Source organism: Solanum dulcamara, chromosome 4, assembly GCF_947179165.1.
Source record: "Solanum dulcamara chromosome 4, daSolDulc1.2, whole genome shotgun sequence".
Lineage (NCBI taxonomy): Eukaryota > Viridiplantae > Streptophyta > Magnoliopsida > Solanales > Solanaceae > Solanum > Solanum dulcamara.
This window is the reverse complement of record NC_077240.1, coordinates 42,736,917-42,762,424: the sequence shown is the minus strand read 5'-3', so window position 1 is coordinate 42,762,424 and position 25,508 is coordinate 42,736,917. Positions and strand designations below refer to the sequence as shown.

General features: G+C 35.3%; 1 protein-coding gene and 1 pseudogene across 2 annotated transcripts; one reads left to right on the top strand and one right to left on the bottom strand.

The window, feature by feature from the left end:
• Positions 1 to 260: 260 nt before the first annotated feature.
• LOC129887380 (protein REDUCED WALL ACETYLATION 2) lies at positions 261 to 12,245 on the bottom strand. Of its 2 annotated transcripts, XM_055962456.1 has the most exons (16): positions 11,569 to 11,994; positions 5,487 to 5,578; positions 4,779 to 4,919; positions 4,649 to 4,705; positions 4,488 to 4,560; positions 3,632 to 3,790; positions 2,864 to 3,013; positions 2,518 to 2,773; positions 2,318 to 2,439; positions 2,061 to 2,147; positions 1,899 to 1,987; positions 1,721 to 1,783; positions 1,502 to 1,558; positions 1,000 to 1,096; positions 751 to 909; positions 261 to 533 (listed from the first exon to the last, which is right to left on the bottom strand). In XM_055962456.1, the coding sequence occupies exons 1-16, from the start codon at positions 11,602 to 11,604 to the stop codon at positions 528 to 530; spliced, it is 1,644 nt and encodes a 547-aa protein (XP_055818431.1). In that variant the 5' UTR covers positions 11,605 to 11,994; the 3' UTR covers positions 261 to 527. The 2 variants fall into 2 exon arrangements, with proteins under 2 accessions (XP_055818431.1, XP_055818432.1); XM_055962457.1 differs by lacking the exons at positions 261 to 533; positions 751 to 909 and having other exon boundaries at positions 1,000 to 1,112; positions 11,569 to 12,245.
• A 6,473-nt stretch (positions 12,246 to 18,718) lies between these two features.
• On the top strand, positions 18,719 to 22,772 carry LOC129885009 (uncharacterized; annotated as a pseudogene).
• The last annotated feature ends 2,736 nt before the right edge of the window (positions 22,773 to 25,508 follow it).

The window sequence follows — 25,508 nt, the reverse complement described above, 5'->3', positions numbered from 1 at the left end:
TTTTCTCTAAGTTATACGTTCCAACTTTAGGTTGGCTTTGCCTTACAGATGGAAAGATACAGGTTTTGAAACTGCTCCACTTTGATTTTCAGCAGACATGTATTTTATACATTCTTGTGTGTTCTTTCGTTTCTGATACTGCTACGTTTCAGAATGTTAAAAAAAAAGTGTGCAGACTTTAAAAGTGGCATGCTTGGGAAGCAGCTACAAAGGCAAGATGCCTTTCTGCAAGACTTAAGTAGATTTCACAACATACAAGCTTTTTATAGGTTGAAATGGCACTTTCCTTTCAAATAAACAAGTAAATTGGGACATCACCTCACAGTTAGAAGGTATACATTACAACATGTGAAAACACAAACTGCCCAATCGAAACTTTGAATTCAAGAGCCAGGCTTTATATACAAAGAACCCTAAACTAAGAACTATAACCCAGTTGAGTATCTCTCCTCTGTTTAATCATGTAAAAAAGAAACTGTAGCCGGCCTCACAAACTGTATCTGCCTTCATTTAATGTACTTACCCATTTACACCTGTAAATTAGAAATAAGCTCAGTACACATTGATTTTCTTTCAAATATGAGAAAAAGAAACATTCCACTTTTCACTTGATAGATGTCAACTTGGAATATTCTATAAGCATACATTTGCTTTCTGTTTGAGATTTCTGATCATTCTTATAGAAACTTGAGAAATGCAAAAGCTGAAGCAAACACTAAAGAGGATAACAAAGCACAGTGAATGACTTACCAGCATCTGAGGTACCCTTAGAAATACAGAGGACAAGACATATAGAAGACCTGATACAACTAAAGCCGCAACAATGTTGTAGCCAAGACGTTTATCATCTTTCATGGGAATAAATGTGGATTTCAAAGTGTTTGTCAATTCAAATAATCTGTGAGAAACCTGCACATATATAAAGACACAGGAAACTGATTTGTTGCGTTCATGTGTTCTCCTCACGAAAGGCAATGAACAAGAAATTAATCTACTTACTGCAACATATATGGCAGTGGTAAGCATGAAGTTCATCAGTGGGTAGTTGGGGATCAAACATAGCAACTTTTTAGGCTGTCCGTCTGGCACACCAGATCTGCGTTTATTTACCTCTGCGTTAAATGTACACATTTGTTCATACCCACAATTCATCTTTTTTCTTTCAGAAACAGAACTACTAAGATTTCTCTGTTTCCATAGAATCACATTGTAATTAGTGGTCACTATGCCAAAAGGTTAAGCCAACTCGAGCACAAATACTTATTCTAATATCTTTTTTCATAATTAGCTCAAAGTCAATTACCAAATAAGATCAGAGCTTGAGGAACATCACAATAAACAGCCAAAAGTAAAACTTACATCAGTCTTGTGATAACATTATACACATATCAGAGAAAGGGTAAGTATCAAGAATCAATAAGAACTAGTGAAGCATACTATCTTAAAAAACCATGTAATGGATGTGCAAGAAACAAATCAACCTTTAATTCATCTCTCATACCTTAACCATATGTGGATTTGGGATATATAAGTCTCCAAAGTGATCTTCCCAAGCCATCTACAGGTCAACAAAACAATAAGTGGTCTCTCTTTAAGTAATAAGCCAAAATTCAATATCTACTTATACATCTCTTATGAATTTACCGGCTTTCAATGCCTTCCCTTGAACTCAAACATATGAAAAATGAACTGTAAAAACTTTTAATGCAAATTTACTTACGCAAAAAGGGTTAATGTGTAGCTACGAAAATATTGGGTAACATTCCGCAAGGATATGTAGACACTGTTAGATAAGAACACCAAAATTTACATTAGAAGGGAACATGCAACACATTATCACTAGTGAAAGAAGAAACTCTCAAAATAACTGAGCAATCAAGTAGGGGGGAAAGACATACGTTATTGGTATCCAAGATGTGTAAGGATGATATTTGTTATATGTGACCTTCGGAAGCTTGTATATGTACTCATACCAAAGATATCCCATCTGACATTTGTATAATTAAGTAAACAAGGGAGAGAAGTTTGAAAATTCAGACAGTGGCAAAGAAAGGAGGTACCGTGAGTGACATTATGGCAACAGCTGCTTTTATCGATATCCTACGTTTCACTTCAGTTTCCTCAAGTTTCTCCATCCATCTCTCTACCTGATAGATGAAACTTGAACCATTTATGAACTAACATTGTTAAGGAAAGGAGCTGAAATTTCAGAAAAGGATAACGGACAACATCCTCAGCGCTGCTCTGACAGTTGCAAAAGTTCATAAGTGGACTGCATGACAGGTAAACATTGATAAATCTCTGAATGAGAACCTACTGTTGGATGGTAGTATGCATATATCATTCCAATTATCCATATGTAACGATCAAGACCTGAACGGAATTCCCATTCATGCAGGAGAGACTGCCTTGGTTTTGAAGGATCTGGGTCAGCATATCCTAAAATACATACATACACACAGGTGTAAGTAATCAGCTATGACTAAGGATAAAACAAAACAAATTCAAGGTACCAACCAAGGAAGAAAGTAAATGGGCACCAAACCACTTCAAAGACTCCTGGAACTTCCCACATCAGAATAACAACCAAGAAGCAGGCAATGAATTTAATGGCAATAACTGTCCCATTTTCATTGTATTTGTTGAATACACCAAGGGCACCATAAACCATCAGTGTGAAAAGAGTGTGCATGGGGCATATATAGTACAACATGTAATTGTTGTTAAGGATAACACAGCTAAAGAATACCAAGAAATTAAGCCTCCACATCATCTGTCCATCAAAGACTAAATCTTTCAGAAGCACTGCCAATTAAGGAAAATTCAATACAAAAGATCTGCAAAGTCAATGGGCAGATACTACCTGAGTGAATCTTGCAATGCTGAAATCCTTGTGGATGTAGTAGTAAGAGAAGTTTCCGAATCCAGTCATCCATACATATGCAGCTATAAAAACTCGTATGGCATTGTAAATTTCTGTGGCAGCAAAGTAGTGATACATTAAAAATAATACCTGTTACAAGAAATAAAATTATGAGAACCCAGAAGTGTATGTCACATGCAACAGAACCTTGCAGACGGAAAATAAACTGAGATGTTTATGAGAAGGAATACTGTCACCGACTCCAAGTTATTAAAAAGATACTGCCTAGTTGTCCAAGTGGTACAAGAAAAAAGCATTTCCAAGATGCAATTGCAGTTGGTTTACTTTTAAATTATGCCATAATTTTTTCCTGATATAAGTTATGCCATCATAAATACTACACATGGCCCCCTCTGTGTTTCCTTACTCAAACAAGGCCCCCCTTGGAGAAGATTTTGTTCACGCTCGGATATTCTCCTGGTGCCTACAGCCCTACCCTAGTATCCTATTTTCTTCTCCTTTTTTGTAGGGGCTCACATACTCACAGGGGAAAGCATGTTCAAGTTTTTTCGTTGCATAGAGCCATTTAATATTATCCAACAATTTCCAATGCCATACTAGAATCATGAGGAGATTCATTACTCACAACAAGAGGTGAAAGATAAAGTTACAACATGTAGTCCGATTTCATGCCAACATATGCAGGAAAAATCAGGAGAAAAGAAATCATAGAGTATCAGATAGAGAATACTTTAAGAGATGAGTTACCTGCATCCATCCTTTCCATTCTTCAGTTTGATGCCTATTCAAATACATTATGGACTTTCCGGAGAAAGGAGACTTATCATGGTGGATCTTAAAAGAAGTGATTGCTGAGACTATGATGAGAAGGAAGTAAAGGAAGAGGAAAAGATCACGGTTGTAGCTCTGCAAAGACAATCAAAAGAAGTGGCAAAAGCTGGTTAAAACCAAACGACTACATACAACCAGTTTCCTGCTCATAACGATACACTAAAGACTAGAACCTTAGAATTTATCCGAAGTTGCAAATGATCTTGAACCAGTAAAAAAATACACAAAATAGAGTCTTGATCAGTTACACTTTTTTTATTTTGAGAAGGTAACAACTCTTGATCAGTTATACTAGCTTCTTTATTTTGAAGGAATGCACTTGTACTCCTTGAGTCTGTGTCTCCACATTGCCAAAGGATATAAAGATGCTCCATCCAGATATAGCACACAACATGGGCCAACTTAGTTTAACGTAAAATTATTATTGTAAGCACAATAACAGGGTACTCCGGTGCTCTAACAGCATTCAGGACAAAAACATCATATTTTCCACCCTAATACTGAAAAATTCATGGCCTAAAAGTCAAACTGTAGCAAATGAGGAAACAGAAAAAAGAAAAAAAAAAGGAAACAAACAGCTGCGACAGACAAAAAAAATGATAGAAGAAAGAAAGCTGCATCTATCCCTGCTATATTAGTCAATTCTTTTGATGCTGCACAGTTAAACTTGTGCTTATGCTTTTACCCCAAAAAGAAAAGTTCAATATTTCTTTGGTTAACAATTATATACAATGTCAGTGGAACACAAAGATAAAGAAAAAGTTTACTGTACCTTTTTTGATTCATCAAATAGATTTGTACGGTCAGATAGGCAAAAATAAGTTAAAAGGGCACCAAACTCTGATCTGTAGATAAATAGGGGGAGATGAGAAACAACAAGTTGACCCATAGTCTTCAGGAACTCAAGCCTTCAAATCATGAAAGTCCACTTACATTGTTCTCAGAGTTAATCGATTTTCAAGCAAGAAAATTTCATCCATCAAGAAAAACCTGAGGTGTTTACCTTACATGAGTTCCATGAACTGACAATTTATCTGATTAAAGCAAATATAAAATTTCAAACCTAGTAATCTGAGATGTCACAGATGAACTTCTGATTCTAGGCGATGTAGATTGAAGACCACCTCCTTCCAATAAAACAGCTCTATCATCTTCTTTGACTGCTTCATTTCCCAACTCAACCAAATTGATATCAGAATGCCTACTGCAATATGTAAGAGGAATGCACCAGATTTAAATTATATTGAAGAAGAAAGCCCTCGCTTGATCAAGACATGCACCACTGATTTGAGGTACAGGAAAGATATACCCGCTTAACTTAAAAAAAACCATATATTCATGAAGAACCTGCACCTTAACTCACTAATTCTCGGAGATAAGATGGAAAAATATGAACAGGCAGATGAATGAATATACCGGGGAGTAAGAAAGGAATCGTATCATATTAAAATATCAAAGAACTGGAACATTATTATCATCACTTCTTACGACACTTCACATTTGATCTGATATTAAAATGATCCTCTTTCTAGAGAGACAAAAGCACACAAATGAATGCTCCCCAATGTATATTTTTGCGAGGAAGCATCAACAAAAATAACAAAAGAAATAGTAATAATAATAACAACCACCATAATAAGGAGCATATTTCTTTATAAGGGGAATTAATAAAGAGCTATCATATAGTCGGGAAAATTTGACAAAAATTGCTATCGCCATCCAATAATTTTTCTGCCAAAAATACAGATCCGAAGAGGTTTAATCCGCTTACACTTTGGATGATGCTGAATTTTTCTTGTACTCCAAATACTCTGAATATAACCAAGCAGCACATACTGGCACAATTCCAAGAAAAAATGACACCTGTAATTCATTTAGAGGAAAGTTACATTTTGATATATCAACCATCCATGGTCCAAAATCAACTCATTGAAGCCTAGAAGTACAAACACTTGATCATATGGCAAAAATCATGTAAACCACCTTCTAACTACAAAATTCTACCACAATGCTATGAAATTTGAAACCAAGAAGACAGAACAAGAGTGGAAGCTCAAAAGTCCCATTAAACATGGATACAACCAAAGAAATAAAACCCCAATTTAAAAGTGTAATCACAAAGGAGTCACACATTAGAACATCCAAAATGGCACTTACCCAAAAGCATTGAACATCCTATTATGATGTGGAGTGGGAGTAACCCCTTAAAAAATCAAGTACCATCTGTTAAATCTAAGTTGAATGAAAAGATAATAAAGTGGGAAAAGCTATGAAACAAATCCTGCTTAGTCAAACAAGTCCATTCATTTAATCAGTGCAAGATGTAATAGAGTGAACAAACATGTTTCAAAAAGTAAGGTAAACGCATTAAACAAAAACACATGGAATTTTAATTACAAAATCACAAGAATCAGAGTCCATTAAACTGCTGGTATTTGAACCAAAACCAGAATCTAAAAACAATGAGAGAATTGAACAAGTAAACTTTATCACCGCTAACCAGAGAAAGCATTCAGCAAAAGAACACCCATAATGAAGAGCGTTAACAGTGGAAGCAAATATTTGAACTTGATACAAAGCATGATTCAACTGCCAAAGGAAAGGGCATTGAGCAGTGTTGACTAGAAGGTATGGTTAGTCAAGCTAATGGTAGTTAAGCTAACAAGATTAGTTAGTTTGTTGTTAGAAGTTAACTAACTAGTTAACAGAATTAGTTACAAATACTGTTAGAATGTGTATGTGTACAAATATACACAATACACTATATATGCATATATACATGTATTTGGAATGAATGAATCAGAAGATATTTTCTTCTCTTTCTCTTCCTACTTCTCTCTAACCCCTGAACTCTCCTCATCCCTCTCTCTGAATCGTCTCTCATTTCTCCATTAATGGAGTTCTGAGAACCTCCATTAATGGAGTTTTAGCATGGTATCAGAGCCACACGACGATCTACGAAGTGCTACGAAGTGCGACAAAACTCCTGCTGAGATTCAAAGCTGAGAAGCACTAGAATCGCAAGTCAGCGGCAAAAACAAACAAAGGAAATGGTGGTTACAACCGGATTTGAAGCTGGATCTACAGAAACCAGCAACCAAAATACAAACGAGGCAACTCGATTCAACATTCCAGTGATAGATCATAACCATCCGCTCTATCTTCAACCGAGTGATACTCCAGGTAGCTCACTGATCTCCGTGCAGCTCACCGGTTCAGAAAACTACGCAATATGGAGTAGGTCCATGCGTATTGGACTGCTAGGTAAGAGTAAGTTAGGGTTTGTGGATGGTAGATATCCTAAGTCGAAATTTCCATCTGAATACTTTGATATTTGGGAAAAATGCAACGCAGTAGTGTTGTCCTGGATTATGAACTCTGTAAGGTCAGACCTACTTAGTAGTGTAGTATACAGTGAAGATGCTCACAAGGTATGGTGTGAGTTAAAAGAGAGATTTGATAAAATCAATGGAGTACACGTATTTCATCTTCACAAAGAGATTCACAGTCTAAATCAAGGAACAATGTCAGTGACAGATTACTACACCACACTTAAAAGTCTGTGGAACGAGTTCGATTCCATCATGCCTTGTCCTGGATGTTCATGTGATGAGTCCAGAAAGTTTAAGGAGCACTGTGAGTATCAAAGGTTACTCCAGTTCTTAATGGGGTTGAATGAATCATACTCAGCTGCACGAGGTCATATTTTACTTCAGACTCCTATCCCAAATCTAAACAAAGCTTTCTCACTCATTCTAGATCATGAGAGCCAGAGAAGCCTAACCAATTCAGAGGCTACTCTTCACAGGAGTATTGAAAGTGCAGCCCTGTTCAGCCAGAAAGCACATACTCATGGGAATGGAAACTTTGGAAGTGGTGATGGTAATCCAAACAGAGGTCACTATGACTCTCAATACAAGCCACAGGTTCAGAGAACTCAGAAAGTTGTATGTGAAGTGTGTGGATACAGGGGACACACAAAAGAGCAGTGCTTCAAGGTTAAAGGGTATCCTGTGGGGTGGAGATCAAAGAAGAAAGGTGGAGGCCAGAGCTCCTATGCTAATCAAGTTGAAGTATCTCAATCCACTAACAATGGCCTGCTCTCTCTGAGTCCTTCAACTTCATCACCTGCCACTTTTTTCACACAAGATCAATATCAACAAATCATTCAGATGCTGGCAAAAGGAAGTGAGAATGCAGGGGAACATGTATCTAAAGCAGCCTCAGCAGGTAGTACCTTATCTGCCTTAGTATCCAAATATGTGCCTTTGGACTGGATAATAGATACTGGAGCTACAGATCATATGACAGCTAGTCTTGATGTGCTTGATGCAGTTCAACCTGTGCCTAACCCTGAGAGAAAAGAAGTTCACCTCCCTACTGGTAATGTAGTATCAGTCTCACACACTGGGACCACAAAAGTACTTGGTAGCCAAAGTATTAGCAATGTGTTGTTTGTTCCAGACTTCAAGTGTAACTTGTTGTCTGTGTCAAAACTAACCAAGGAACTTCAATGTATGGCAGCCTTCTTTCCTGACTTTTGTATTTTTCAGGACCTCTCAAGTGGACTGGTCAAGGGGATTGGTAGAGAAGATCAAGGTCTCTACATCCTCAAAGAAAATCTCATCAGCTCAGCCTTTCTCTCCTCTGCACACTCAACACATACTGCCTCCACTTCAACAAGTCAAGCTGAATCTGAATCTTTGTGGCATAGAAGATTAGGCCATGCCCCTATAGACTTACTAAAGAAGTCATCTAGCCTCGATATAGTTCATACTACTGTAAATTTACCTTGCACAGTGTGCCCCTTAGCTAAACAAACTAAACTGCCTTTCCCAACTAGCTTCTCTGTCTCTACATCTATATTTGAGTTAGTTCATTGTGATATTTGGGGCCCTTACAGAGTTCCCACTCATTCTGGTATGAAATACTTTGTGACATTAGTGGATGATTTCTCAAGATTTACTTGGCTGTTTCTTATTTCTTCCAAAGCTGATACTATAGTGGTGCTGAGAAAGTTCTTTGCACAAGTTCATAATTTTTTCTCTACTACTATTAAAACCTTCAGAACTGACAATGGGAGTGAGTTCCTTAGCCATGACTTCCAATCTCTACTATCCACTCTTGGTGTCCTTCATCAAAGTTCATGTGTCTACACTCCTCAACAAAATGGGGTTGCTGAAAGGAAGCATAGAACAATTCTAGACATGGCTAGAGCAATCAGGTTTCAAGCTAGTGTACCTCTGAAGTTTTGGGGTGAGTGTGTCACTACTGTTGTATACCTTCTGAACAGACTTCCCTCTAAACTCCTTCACTATAAGTCTCCTTTTGAAATGCTTCACTCTTCCCCTCCTTCTCTCTCCCATATCAGAACATTTGGGTGCCTGTGCTATGCATCCTGTCCCAAAATTTCAGACAAATTTTCCCCCAGGGCTATTCCTGCAGTCATGATGGGCTACTCCCTATCCCAAAAGGGCTATCTCCTCTATGATCTGCACTCCAAATCCATGTTTGTTAATAGAAATGTAGTGTTCAAGGAGGATATTTTTCCCTTCAAAGACTTACAAGTGTCCTCTAATCCCTTGTTTCCAGTTGTCACTATTCCTTCTCCCCATATTGCCTCTCCACCTATGCCACTACCCTCCTTGCCACCTTCTTCCCCATGCCCTGTTCCTGCTCCTCCCTCTTCACCTCCACCTCCTAGGAGGTCATCTAGACAGACTCATCCTCCCTTATGGCTTCATGACTTTGTCACTGCCAATCATGGTGTCTCTTCCTCCTCTTACCCAATATCTGACCATGTGTCTTTTGCCCATCTGTCTCCTCACTATGCTCATGCTCTGGCTGCCTATTCAGCTACAAGGGAACCTACCTCCTACTATGAAGCCTCCCTTGATCCTAAATGGATCCAGGCTACGGAACTGGAGATTGCTGCCCTGCAAGATAATCACACTTGGAGTGTGGTTGATTTGCCTCCTGGTAAGAAACCCATTGGCTGCAAGTGGGTCTACAAAGTCAAATATCAGGCTTCAGGTGAGGTTGAGAGATATAAGGCTAGGCTGGTGGCCAAAGGGTATAGCCAGCAGGAGGGGCTTGACTATGGTGAAACCTTCAGTCCTGTTGCAAAAATGGTTACAGTCAGGTCTGTCATTGCTTTGGCTGCTTCCAAAGGCTGGTGTCTTCATCAAATGGATGTTCACAATGCTTTTCTCAATGGTGATCTCTTGGAGGATGTCTATATGACTGTTCCTGCTGGTTTTGCTAGACAGGGGGAGCAAGGCAAGGTCTGCAAACTCCACAAGTCACTCTATGGCCTCAAGCAGGCTCCCAGACAGTGGAACATAAAATTGACAGAAGCCTTGGTACAATTGGGCTTCACCCAGAGCCATTATGATTACTCACTTTTTACTAGAAAAGCTGAAGATGGTATTGTGATTGTCCTAGTGTATGTAGATGATCTCTTGATCACTGGCAGTGAACAACATCTGATAGACTGCACAAGGAGTGATCTGCAGAAGAAGTTCAAGATGAAGGACCTTGGAGAACTTAAATTTTTCCTTGGGATTGAAGTTGCCAGATCCAGCAAAGGCATACATCTATCTCAAAGGAAATATGCAATGGAATTGATAGCTGAAACTGGTCTAGGGGGAGCCAAGCCTGCAGCTACACCACTTGAACAAAATCTAAAACTGACCTCAGTCAAATATGATGAAGCAATTGCTCCAAAAGGAGAACATGAAGACCCTGCTCTAAAGGATCCTGACAGGTACCAAAGGCTAGTAGGAAGACTCCTATATCTTACTATGACCAGACCTGATCTTGCATTTTCAGTCCAGAAGTTGAGTCAATATATGCATTGTCCCAAGGAATCACATATGGATGCAGCACTTAGAATAGTCAGATACATCAAAGAAGCTCCAGGACTTGGGTTATTCATGCCATCAGAAGCATCAGAACAACTTCTTGCCTACTGTGACTCAGACTGGGGTGCATGCTTAGAGACCAGGAGATCAGTTACTGGATATGTAATCAAATATGGTGAAAGTCTCATATCCTGGAAGTCTAAGAAACAAGAAACAGTATCCAGAAGTTCAGCAGAAGCAGAATTCAGAAGTATGGCAAATTGTGCAGCTGAGGTAACTTGGTTAATTGGTCTATTCAAAGAACTTGGCATTCATATTGAACTTCCAGTCAGAATGATTTGTGACAGCAAATCAGCCATACAAATTGCTGCAAATCCAATATTCCATGAAAGAACCAAACACATTGACATAGATTGTCACTTTGTAAGGGAAAAAATATGTCAAGGAGTCTTGAAGACTGAATTCACACCCACTGGAAATCAACTAGCTGATCTATTCACAAAGAGTCTCGGCAAAGCCCAACATCAATTACTGCTGAATGGTCTAGGAGTACTGGACTTGTTTAAGCCATGAGCTTGAGGGGGAGTGTTGACTAGAAGGTATGGTTAGTCAAGCTAATGGTAGTTAAGCTAACAAGATTAGTTAGTTTGTTGTTAGAAGTTAACTAACTAGTTAACAGAATTAGTTACAAATACTGTTAGAATGTGTATGTGTACAAATATACACAATACACTATATATGCATATATACATGTATTTGGAATGAATGAATCAGAAGATATTTTCTTCTCTTTCTCTTCCTACTTCTCTCTAACCCCTGAACTCTCCTCATCCCTCTCTCTGAATCGTCTCTCATTTCTCCATTAATGGAGTTCTGAGAACCTCCATTAATGGAGTTTTAGCAAGCAGAAAACACAGCGTAACTACTTCAAATACAAAAACCCCAACTAAGAAAACGGATCCAAAGATGGGTTTTCGAAGATTGACTAACCTGACCAGGTGATAGGGGGCCGTAGATTAGCATCATCACAGTTCACACCTTATTTTTCAAGAAATGATGATTTCACATTAAATAGAAGAAGAAGAAGAAGAAGAAGAAGAAGAAGAAAAGAAGAAGAAGAAGAAGAAGAAGAAAGAAGAGAAATGATGAGATGTAGTTATGAAGCTTTGGTGTGTTGCTATTTATTATAGTGTGCTGTGCTGTGCTGTGTTCGACGGAAATGGATGGGAGGGTGAACACTTACAAAAATGATTCTTAACTCAAATATCTTTGCTTATTCTCTATAAATTCAAATATAGCCTCAATACATATGTTCAAATAAATCTTTTTCATGTCTTTTAAATATATTCATTTGCTAATTAGCATGATTTTAATATTTTTTTAATAATTTTTAAGTATATAAATTTTATATTTTCAAAATTTTTCTATTTGAATTGTCGGTCAAAATTAACTTCCAAAATTAAAAATAATAATACATAAATTAGAATAGGAAAAAAATACTATAAAAAGAAATATTCTTGTACATGCAGTGGGAAGCACCTCCTACCGACACAAGTCAAATTGTGACTCAATTTAAAAATTGCGACATCACCTTAAGCTGGCTAAGGCGTGAGATTTCAATTATAGCAAATGTCTATATCCTCTTCTACCACTCCCTAGATGTATATTATTTTTTGATTTCAATTTATGTGATATATGTGGAATTTAAAAAAGTTAATTAAATTTTTAATATTATTATTAGATATTTTAAGTTATTAATTATTATGATTTATAATATTTTAAAAATAATTTCAAATAATATATGTTGTTTCATCTGTCCCAATTATGTGGCACTGATAGAATTCAAGAGTTAACTAAATTTTTTATCTTTTTAAATTTTTTTTGTTATTAATTATTATGATTTATATTTTTTTTCAAATAATATATGTTACTCTCCTGTCTCAATTTATGAGGCATTGATAGAATTTCAAAGATCAATCAAAATTTTTATATGCTCTTTAAATATTTTATGTTGTTAATTATTGTGTTTTATAATACATTTTATGTAACTTTCGGAGAGAAAATGATCAAAATGGCCCTTAATGTATGGGCTTTGCTTCCATTTGGTCCTTAATATATGAACTGAACCGAAATGGTCCTTAATGTATCATAAAATGTGATCATTGTGATCTTCAACCTATACTAACAATACCCAATTCTTTTACTGTTAAGGTAAACAGTCCAGCCACTGAATGACAGTCAACCCTCTATCCGACAACACCTAAATACAAAAACCCTGCAATATCCCCATCTTGGCACACTCTGTTCTTAAAATATCCACATCCAGTTGATATTTTACTCCTTAAAATGGCACATAGAATTAAATAAACCACATATAATAATATATATACACTACTACATAAATATATAATGGAGGACATCAAAAGAATATATAATGTCACGAGGAAAAACTCATTAGAGTGAAGGAGAAAATAAAGACAAATCAACTGAGCACGAAAATATCAAAAAATTGAATTAACAAAAAGAAATGAGGTATGTCTGGTAGTCATGTTTTGGTGAATGAGTTATTGGAAAAGGATGAAAATCACCCTCGAACTATTCGAAATAGTTCACATATATTCTTCGATTATTTTTGAATTAAATATACCTTCGCCGTTATCAAAGGAGACCACAAATACCCTTTCACTTAACGGTTGACCTTTTAAACTGACGTTACAGTGTCACATAAAAAAAATTATCCACATAGACGATCACATCAACCTCTCTACTTCTTCCTCTTTAGTTCAGGGGTATTTTGAACCCTTTTTTTATAATTTTAATTTTTTTTCTAAATTTCCTACACTACCACATTGCTACTAGGGCTTAGATCGAGCCCCACTTCAAGTCCTCTCAATGCTAAGTATATCAACCCACGAAATACATGTCATACGGTAACCTATAAAGGATCTCAAGTCACTCTTTCATTAAACTTGCTTGAAACATCATTCATACTTTTTCATAAGTCATTCATAAACATTACTTGCATGAATATCATGATTTGATGATAATTGAAATACGTAGTCATAATACATACTTGAATTTAGAGTAAATCTCATATACATAATTAATTTGATTGAAAGCCATAAGAATACCTTGAAACCATTGAACACCATAATCATAATTCATACAATTCATCATAGAAAATAGCTTCATGCATGGGCATTTATAATTCATCTTAAAATCATACAATTCATGTAAATACATGCTTATAATAATAATTAATAACAATTTAAAACGAAATTGAAACAACCCAATGCAATTCATCAAAACTAGGGTTAATCATTGAAAAGTTGAAGAATATGTTTGAAGAAAACTTTGGGACTCCATGGGTGAAAGAAACCCATGGATCAATCCCCACATACCTTGGTGAAATCTACTCAAAATTTATGGAAAATCTTAGTGGATTGAAACCCTAGCTTGAAGTTTGGAGAGGAACCTTGTGAGAATTCTTTGATCTTGCCTTATGAGAATTTTGGTGAATGAATTGAATAAGAGGGGAATTTGAAGAATTAGATATATATAGACTTTGAACTTGGCCATAGAAGTGCCTAGGTTCATTGAACCGAACTTGAAAAATGACACAACTTCATTAAAACTGAAATTTAGACCTACAAATCAAACCTTACGATTCATCCTCAAGTCTACGATTCGTAAACATGACTCATCCTGCAGGTCTAAAATCCTACAGTGTAAGAGTCCTTTGAAGTTGGTCCTACGAGTCGTCATTACGACTCGTCGTGGTTCCTGCGAGTCGTCTTGCAGGCCTGGAAACCTACAAGTTTAATAGCCTCTGAAGTTCGACTCGTCAACAGGAAGACAACTCGTCTTGTTGAGTCGTAGAACCTCTCCCGAGGTATGCTCTGGGTTAGTGCCAAGACTCCCTCTATGAGTCGTAGGGTGAGTCGTAATATTGAGTCCATCCCACTTTTCGAGAGATTTCTTCTTGGTTCCAACTTTTCGACTTCTAGAGTCTTACAAACAACATGACTAGTAATTATGTTTTGCCTAGTGAGGCTACACGGTGAAAATAACATTCTTAGGGAAATTATACCCAACAGTCATATAATCAAATTCATTTGGCATGAGCTACATTGGACTACTTCTTCTATAATTTTTAACAAGAGAAAACAAGGGAATAGAGATGTAGTAATTAAATGGCAAAAATTTGAAGTAAGATTCGACCAAGTGAGCACCAATTGAGCTTGAAACGAGATGATGTAAGTTAAGACGAGACGGAGAGTAAATGAATCAACAATTAGATGAATATTAAGATTTAAACAACCATGAACTTAACAAGCTACGATCCGAAAATTTAAACTTTATTCATAACGAGATTATGGTCAGAAAAGGTGAAACAAACGACAAGCTATTGTTTTTATACGACTTAGCAGGCAATAAAGAAGAGGTAAAATAGCAAGATTGTGACTTTCAAATTTATACTATAAAGCAGCGTCAAGCAAACCAGATTACCCAAATGTGCACAACTTTATCAACAATTCTAACCAACTTACTTAGGTTATGCCAAAGAGGCAATCAAAATACCCAAAATAAGATATACATTCCATTTAGACATTCATGCTGAAAACTCTAATCAGAGACTTAGGCTAGAAGATTAACGTATCACATCCAAATATTATAACAATCAATTTTAAGACCTCAAGCCTACCAAAGACGAAGCTACCAGTAAACAGAAACCAAGGATCTGATGCTTGGGAAAACATGAACATAATACATCCAAAGGAAAATATATCCAATAACATCCAAATGAGCGGATTCAGGACGAGGGGCCACTAAGCCGCATGACTAGACTAAAAACAGTAAAGAAATTGACCTGAAAATCGAGATACTTGTTATTTGTAACAACAAGGATAACATAAAAAAATTAACCAAGATGAACAATAATTTTTACAAATGGATTTAGGTAACCAACAAGTGTAGAACCAAAGAAGCTAAGACGATTCATGATTATAAAATATATATATTTAAAGTAGATAGAATGAGAGAGCTATTACCGGCTAATATATATCAATACAATCATATTCTAACATATGAAGACTGAAGCACAGTTAAGAACATATAATAGAAAACAGGGAACAACTAGAAATTAAACAGAGCGCTAAGAACAGGGAACGGGAGACGACAAGCGAAGAGAATGAGATTCTACACCGTCTGTCTTTCGAGATTAACCGATGCTTAAGAATTGTGAAAAAATTTAATAATGACAGGGATTCCGACCTTAAAAAAGAAATAACCTCTGTTCGTTCTCCTTTTCTTTTTTTCTCCCTTTTTTTGATAATCAATACCATGTATTTATAGCTAAAATTTTGAATTCTAATTTAGCCATTTGAGCAGAGATGAGGGATTAATTGGAAAGGATGAATGAGAAGTCAAATAAGAGGAAAACACACCCTTAAAATTTCCGATTTCATTGTGATAGTTTTTTATTCGAATTAGATTTAGAGGCAAGAAAATATAATTCATAGTCAACAATAAGGGCTCTATGAAATCTCAGTGATGGAGAGAGGAAAGATATTATCGTTGAAACTGCGAATTTACGATGTTGTTCGAGAAATTGAGGGAGAAGACGACGCGTATGGGTACGCGTATCGTTAGATGTATGTATGTGCTCGGATCTTTTGTTGTTGTGAATTAAGGGAATTGGGCTTTCTTTTGTATGTAATGTTGTAGGATATATATATATAGGAGTGGACGGTAGTGGGCTGAATGTTGTATTGATTAGTAGTATATGTTAGTATATGGGAAAATTACTTAATTGGATGTGTTTTAAAAAATATTTATCATTTTTAAATATATTTTTATTTTATTACTATTTTTAATAATTAATAGTAATATTTTAATTAAAGAAACATTATATGCCCTTTTTATTTGAGGAAGAGGAAAGAGTTTTCTCTCTCTAAGGTTTCTCTAAGGTTTCTGCGTCTCTCTCTTCTTCCTTCATCTCTTCTTCATTCTTCCCTTATTCCTTCATCTTCTTGTTTATTTCAAACGGAATTTATAGGTTTTAGGTGCACAATTATAATGGAAGGTCAGAAATCTCCTAGAAGAAGCCCACAAATTCGAATTGTTGATTCAACCGGTAGTGGTGAAGTGAATGTCGGTCCAACTTTTAATTTGAAAATTTCTTCAAATCAATCTTCAGAAGAAGCTGGTGGTGAGGTTAATCAAAATTTTCAAGCATTGCATGTGAAGAAAAAGGGCGGTGGAAGTAAGAAAAAAATCAATGAATTGAGTTCTAAATCGAAAAGAAAACGAGTTGACGTTGCATCGGCATCTAAGAAATTTGTTGACAGTGATGATGATTTTGAGGATTTACCTCCTCAATTTCAGTCAAAAAAAGTGAAACCTACAGTTGCTCAGGAGAAGAATCCAAAAATTCGAAATTGATTGTGCAAAAATACGGTTCTACTGGAGAGTTTATATCCGGTATGTCATTCTACCAACACATTATTTAACTGATAGCATTTTCAATCTGTTTATGTGTATTTTCTTAGTTTGTTGTTGTTTTGAACTTGTGTGCTAGATGTTGAAGAAAAATTTATGTATTTGATACTTTTATTATAGTCTAAATTTATTTGCTCAAGTTTATTATATTAGTGATTGTTGAGAGTTTTGTCATGAATTGTTAGATCTTTTGTGTTGCAATTTGTTTATTTTTTTAAATAAATATAAATGAATTAAACTTTGAATTAAAATGTATTACACATACATTAAAGTTGAATTAGAAGAGAATAAGAGATGAATGAAATCTGTAGTTAATTGATTTTTTTTCCAGTTATCTGTACACCACAAAAATGAATTAAACTTGAATGAAATTGTGTATTACACACATTAAAGTTGAATTAGAAGGGAATTAGAGACGAATGAAACCTATAGCTAATGAAAAAAGTTTTCAGTTTCTCTATTTTGAAATCACTTCTTATGTTAGATTCATAATCCCTTAATCTTTTGTATTTATCTTATCTTATTGTTGAGCTTAAGACCAAAGGAAGATTTGATATCAATAAATAGATCTTCTAAGATCATTGCTATGTATTATCAATTATTGTCATATAAAAGACATTCCAATATAAAAACAGTCATGGGTAGAATTGGCAATCTTCTGTTTTCTCTTGCAGTTTTCATTATGCTTCATTACCATTCTTCTTCACTAGCTAATATTAGCACTGATAAAGCTACTCTTCTTTCCTTGAAATCTCACATATCTTTTAAGTCATATTTGAGGGTTCATGTTAAGATATAATTATCTATAGTGATAGATTGATATTATTTATATGCAGGATCGTAAATTCTGGAGACATCCAGATATTTTGTATTCTTCAAGTAGGTGGTCTTCATATACTAATCATGACGTGATTGAGAAGATAAAACTTTCTTTATCTGAAAAACAGCTCGAGTTGTTTAGGAATACTTATTTTGGTTACTTTCTTGACCTTCCGAAAGTGACCACCCAACTCCAACTTATTCATTGCCTTATGAACAGGGAGTTAAAACACACACCAGATGATGTGTTTGCTGTTGAATTAAATAACAAGATGCTATTTTTCGGGCTTAGGGAATTTGAGTTAATTACAGGCTTAAATTGTGTTAGTGATGGTTGCTCTGTTAATGTTTCAGATTCTCCTTGTCGGTTGTTGAGCAATTATTTCCCTGAACAAATTACTGTTCAAAAGAATCATCTACGCGAGTTGTTTTTATCAAAAAAATTCATAGATGATGACTTTGCCATTTCACTAGCTGTTTTGTTCTTTATTAATGATTTTTGTTCTCATATGAGAACAATGAATACCAAATTAGTAATAGAGATTTCTACCTTGTGGAAAGTGGACAATTCAATTCTTACCCGTGGGGTTTAGATGTCTACAAGAAGTTGCTTGATAATGTGAGGCACAAGCTTAATTCAACCAATCAGTACTATAGATTAGGTGGATTGCCTCTTGCCCTTCAAATTTGGATATTTGAGTGTTGTTATAGAGTCGATGAAGATTTAGCTCTTTAAATTTCTGATTCTATTCCAAGAATTTTGAGGTGGAAAACAGTTGTTGAAAGTCCTTGGCAAAAGCATATTGAAAATGACATCTTCATGCCTACGAAATGCAAGGTATCTATACAAAGTTAATACAATTTATGACACATATATATATTATTTCAACTCAAGTTAATACATCTATTTGTTTCTGTATTTTAATTTCAGTTTGAGAATATAGTGGCGAGTGAAGATGAGGTATCTAAATTGAGGCTTCCTGAACCTCGTGATTACCATTCTGAAATTTTGAAATTGGAGCCAAAAGGATCAAACCATAGTCTAGATATATTGACCAGGGAGGTTATAGAGTTGAGAAAAGAACTTGCAAAGGTATAAGCTAACTTGCTTTTAGGCTTTATCTTTTTCAAAACTGTTATTCTAATAATTGTGTTATATTTGATTATATACTAGGCGAATGAAAATCACAAAGCTCTTGAAGAGAAGATAGATTTACAATCTATTCAAATGAAAGAATTTGTGATGAATTCCAACAAACAATTATTGAAGGATATTTCTTTGTTGTTTGCTAAGAGAGACAACAGTTCTTTTACTCAAAAAGCCAGGGAATCATCTAACAAAAAGGCTGGCGAGATATTTTCTGGTGGATTAGACTTCAATGGAGGTTCTTTTATGTTTTAAATACATCTATATTATCTTGTTTTGCTTGCTGGTAGGGACTTAAGTTTATTTACTGTTTAGAGTTTTTACTTATCTAAGTTGTAGTTTAAGCTTTAATTTTTTATTCACATGTTTTCACTTAGAAGAATGGTGAACTTTGACTATGAATATAATTTGCTGCATGGTTTTAGCTGCTAGTATTACTATTCATAATCATAGACCTTGGAACTGAATAGTGGACTGTGTGCTTGTATTCTCTGTGATAATGTAGAGGAGTTACATTTTTATGAATTAGACACGAATGAAAATTGTAGCTAATGAAAAAGCATTCAGTGATGTGTTTCAGTAGTATTATTAAACTGAAACCTACATTATGAATTAAACTTGAATAAAAAATAAATTACATACATATTAAAGTTGAATTAGAATAGAATTAGACATGAATGAAAAGTGTGGCTAATGAAAAAGCCTTCAGTGATCCATAGAAATATAAAAATGAATTACGTACACACTAAAGTTGACTCTACCTCCCAAAGTAGGGGTAGGGTCTGCGAAGACTCTACCTTCCCTATACACATGGTATGTTGTTGTTGTATATGGTTTAGCTGCTAGTGTTACTATTCATAATCATAGGCATTGCGGAGCTGAATTGTGGATTGCGTGCTTGTATTCTCTGTGCTAATGTGGATGAGTTCTTTTACCAAACTAAAATTGTTTGTGTGCTATAGTTTTCAAGTGACATTGACTAGCACTGTCATATATAGTTTAGCTTTAGTGATTTCCATACTCTAATATAATGTCTAGTTAATCGTCTTCCGTTTCACTCCATAAATTTGGTTAAAGTATCTTGAATAGAGAAATTAGATGTAAATGAGATGGAGGAGATTTTTCATTGTAACAGAGATTGTTGTTTGAAGTTGGAGATTTTTAATATGTTAAAAATTCTCTGTTCTAGCTAAAATATGTTCCCATGATAGTGGAAATGCTTATACTTATCGAATTCTATGTGTAACTTGGGATAAAGAGGAGTGGAAGTAAAAGTGGATAGGTGTCATCCATTTTTCAAGTTTGGTAGTGAAATAAATTAGAAAATTGTAATAATAGCAGGATAGCTGGGTAATTATCCATTTGGCTTTTTCAATCTTCCTTCTCCCTTACTCTCCTCAAGGAATCAAAAATGGCCTATTTTTCTTATACTCTCCAAAAATGTTGTCGCACCCATGTTGGGTCTTCCAAAAATGCACTATTCTTGGAGGATCCAACACGCACCTAACTGTATTTTTGAAAAGTCCAAGCAACATAGAACATTATCTGTCAAAATTGATTAGTTTTCCACTTTTCTCCAAATTTTTATTCACATGTTTTTCTTGTAATATATTTTAATTACACATAGCATTTTCTCCTTGTGTTGATGCATCAATAATGTGTCAAGAGGGCATGACATTCAAGTTGTAGAATCAGCTCAGCATGAAAAATCTCAAGTGTGTAAAGCTATCGTTAAATTTGCTACTGTTGGAAATTTTGAAAGCAAAATTGGTAATGAAGGGTTTAATACAAATATAATACATATTTCATATACTTTCATTCAACTTTGTTTAAATTATTCATGTTATGTACAGATGAAGATGTTGCAGGAATTGCTATTGAACAAGTTTTATCTGAGGTTGTTGCTGATATAAATGGTATTAGTTTTATTTTGAAAGTTCAAATAAACCTCTTTGATCTCTAATTACTCTACCTGCTCCTCCCTTAATGCATTACTAAAAGATTTATTTTGTATATAGGAGAAGAGGTTGTTGATCTTAATTCAGTTGAGGCACAACCTAATAGTAGTGCAGTTAACAAAGGTGAACTAGATTGTGGTGCGTCTACTGATGCCGATACGGTAAAGGGTTGTCAAAAAACTCCTCAAATGCTTGATGACTTTATGTTGTGTGCTGAAGATCTTTCCCAGATCCGTAAGGCAGAAGCATCATACCTAAGAAAGAAAGCCACTGTGGAGGAAAACAAAAAGAAAAAGGCAGCCACTATTGAGGAAAACAAAAAGAAAAAGAAAGGAGCCGTTGATGAAAATAAAAAGAAAGCGACACCGAGAAAGTGTGCAAGGAAAAAAATTCCAGGAAAGTCAATTAAATCTCCTTATATACAACATTTTGAATCTGGAGGGACTTTATGTGTAACACATCAAATATTTGAGATAAAACATCCATTTTTACTTGCAATCGGAGTAGATGATGAATCTGATTTGATAGATTCATTTAGTTTGTGGCTTTATACGAGTACAAAAAAGAGGTAATTTATTTATGTTTGTTGTTTTATATGTCAAAAAAATTCTTTAGTTTAAATGAGTCAACTGACTGAAAATTTCATTTTTTTTATGCTTTAAAGGGGAAAGAAACCGTATCCAGATGCTATTAATGTTCTCAAGCCAGCATTTGAATTAGGTGTTTGCAATGTACAAGCAAAAGAATGGTTTTTCAAATTGGCACATTCTGGTGAAGCATGAAATGATGAGGTTAGTTATGTAAACTCCAGTTGAACACTCTCATTTTTCTGAATCAACTTCTTCTCCCATTTTTCTGGACAAACTTTAATGAGCTCACTGAATTGACTGACACTTGCTACAGATTTGAAGTATTATCTGAGATTGACATCATTTTAAATCTTTTACAACATCTTGACGTGATTTTTTATTATATTAGAAAGAAGGAGAAGTATGAAACCAACAATAATATTCGATTTACAACTACTGATTGTCTATTCAAGACAAAGATTGCTCAATCTTATTTTTAACTTTATGAAGCTCATGAAAATAAGAAGAAATTTAGAATCAAAAATTCAGATGCTATTGCTGAGTATATATGCGGATGCCATTTGTTGGCAAGCACCCCATGGGACAAAGTGAATTATGTTCTCTTTCCAGTAAATATTAAAGAGGGTTATCATTGGATTTTTATTGTGTTTGATATTGTTAAAAGGTGTTTGAAGGTGTATGATTCATTTCCGGCTAGAGGGGGGTGAATTTTCTGACTCAAAACGCTGCTGGCATGAATTCATCGGTTTTACCATACTACTTGAGTGTGGTCAAGTTCTATGATAAGCGTCCTGAATTGAAGAAATCACCTAAATACAATGGAAAAAATGAGTTTGAGCTCATTGAATGTAAGTTCATAACTGAAGGGATTCCAAGACAACAACAAGATTCATTGTAAGTTTAATTGTTTATCAAATTAATACTATCGTTTGTATTGGTCTGATTAAACTCAATAGTATTTTTATAATGATTTTATATTTTAAATTTTATAGGGACTGTGGAGTTTTTGTGGCTGCATTTGCGGAGTTAGTGAGCAATGGCCAGGATATTGCAAATCAACAACTAAGTGCAAACAGTCTCCGAAAGAGGTTTGAGGCTCTACTATGGGAATATGCAGTGAAGAAGCAAAAGAGTAACCTTGAAAGTGAAGATGAAAGACCACATAAATAAATAAATGTAGTTATACTAGTTAAAATATCTATGAAAACTATGTTGTCTAAAAACAGTTTATAACTGATGTATTAGTTAGGTTTTGCAGATTGTTTTGTGCTATCCTTTTTAAGATGTTTTTTGTACATGTAAAATATAATTTTAATATAGTTTTTTGTTCATGTTAAATATATCTTCTTTTTTATAATGCAATACATAGCTACGTTAATGTTAAAGTATTTCGGTAGTGTTATCAAACTGAAACCCGCATTATGAATTAAACTTGAATAAAAAATAAATTACATATATATTAAAGTTGAATTAGAATAGAATTAGATACGAATGAAAAGTGTGGCTAATGAAAAAGTCTTCTGTAATCTATAGAAACACAAAAATGAATTACATACACACTAAAGTTGAATTAGAAGAGAATTAAACACGAATGAAAATTGTAGCTAATGAAAAAGCCTTCAGTGATGTGTTTCAGTAGTTTTATCAAACTGAAACCTGCATTATGAATTAAACTTGAATGAAAAATGAATTAAACTTGAATAAAAAATAAATTACATATATATTAAAGTTGAATTAGAATAGAATTAGATACGAATGAAAAGTGTGGCTAATGAAAAAGCCTTCAGTGATCTATAGAAATACAAAAATGAATTACATACACACTAAAGTTGAATTAGAAGAGAATTAAACACGAATGAAAATTGTAGCTAATGAAAAAGCCTTCATTGATGTGTTTCAGTAGTTTTATCAAACTGAAACCTGCATTATGAATTAAATTTGAATAAAAACTGAATTAAACTTGAATAAAAAATAAATTACATATATATTAAAGTTGAATTAGAATAGAATTAGACACGAATGAAAAGTGTGGCTAATGAAAAAGCCTTCAGTGATCCATAGAAACACAAAAATAAATTACGTACACACTAAAGTTGAATTGGAAGAGAATTAGACAAGAATGGAAAATGTAGCTATTGAAAAAGCCTCCAATAATCCATAGAACACAGAAATGAATTAGACTTGAACTAAAAAATAAATTCTTTTTTTTAAGGGAACAGACCCTACATGAGGCTCCCACCTCTCGTGCACAGTCAGGGGTTGAGCAGCACCCCCAAGCCTTAACATAAATACACAAAATAAAAATATAAGGAGGGGGACATAAACCTTACCTCCGATCCTAAGTTGGTTCATAAGTCGGCTAACCTATTAAGGTCAGCTAACTCATCCCCGATACAAAAGAGAGGCTAACTATAACTAGAAAGCAGTAAACCTATGAGAGGACTCCTCCCGGTATAAATCGACTAGGAAAGCATAAATGAGGGAGACTCTCCCCTTCCATGAGAAAAAAGAGAGTAACCTACACTATTCCTATTCAACTATGCTACGTATCAGACATAGCTAAATTGAAGAAGAAAAAAGTATATGAAACTTCTATCTCGCATGGGATGGGAAAATTCTTTTCATCTTTGCCCTTTTTAGTCTTGTCATACCAAGTAAGTCCAAGGAAATATGCAACAACATCAATATAAGGATGAGTAGTTAAGGAGGATGAAAGGATAGGAAGTAAATGGAGCTATAGCAGCCAGTAGCCTTGGGGTTGTTGTTGAGGATCATGAAAGATAGAGAAGTTGTGTAGTGCAACTTGTATGTGATGCCTCCCTGACTTGAGCAGCTGATTGGATGTGCACCATTGTGTGCCTTGTATTTTGCATAGTTCCAGTGCTGTCGAAGCTGATCAGGGGTGTACCTGCACATCCACACATGAACCAAGAAGGAGTTACAAGAGTCTTGAATGTAAGAGAGCTGTTGCAGGTATTGAAAGAATGCATCTGGTATGCATAGAGAGGTGATGGGAGTAGGTGAGGCCCTTGCTTGTGTGGCTGTTGTCTCCCTTTGTCTGAGACTTTATGTACCTGCACAACCAAGAAACCAAAGAGCCAAACAAGTATGGGAGGTGTGATGGCTGTTGCAAACCTGCAGGCAGCTTCTTGATACAAGTAGCCAAGGAAGGTTGCTGCATTTCTGTAACCAGCTCTTTATTGCCTCTCCCAACAAGCAAATCTGGAAGCTGATGTATGAAGTAGTAATGACTTGTAGTTGCTCATTGAGTGCTGCAAATTATTGGTACAGATGTTGGATGCTGATGGCTGCTGGTGCTCTGAGAACCCAAGCATTCTCAACTTTGAAGTTGTAGCTGGGGTGCACAAAAGCTGTTGCAGGTGTTGAGACCAGGAACCTGGTATGTAGTAGTGTTGCTGTGATGATGAGGTCCAAGTAAGCCAAGTAGTTGTCTCCCTTAGTATGAGGATTTATGGACCTGCACAGACAAATAAAACCAACAAACCACACAACCAAACAAATCTGCAAACTACTGTAACTAGTACTATTAACTAGTAGTTGTTTCTTATGTGCCTGCACATAATAAGTAAAGGAGTAAGGAGCTTCAGGAGTTTTGGGATGCAAAGGGTCTACTTCAGGTGTTGCAGTGAGAGAATTGGCTTGAGTGGAGAGCTGATGTGTTGGTGAAGCCCTAGCTTGTAAGGTTGCTGTGTCTATGTTGATGCCTTTTATTTGCCAAGGTGCCCCATCAGGTGTTGTACTTACACAAAAACCATCAAAGAAAAACGAATAGCCAACCAGCCAGAAAAACCAAGATGGGCCTTGTGTAGCAGTCTTGGAGTTTCTATTTGATTTGGTGGTTGTATCTTTGATTTCCTCCATGTAGTTGTTGTTAATGCATGTTGATGTATCACT

Bases quoted from the DNA above. Each gene is read 5' to 3' on its own strand.
- LOC129887380 (XM_055962456.1), bottom strand. From the start codon at position 11,604: ATGATGCTAATCTACGGCCCCCTATCACCTGGTCAG. The intron at 4,920-5,486 runs GTAAGCGGATTA...TACATATTGCAG, and splicing joins AATTCAGCATCATCCAAAGT to TAGGCATTCTGATATCAATT. The intron at 3,791-4,487 runs GTACAGTAAACT...TTGTCTTTGCAG, and splicing joins TATTTGATGAATCAAAAAAG to AGCTACAACCGTGATCTTTT.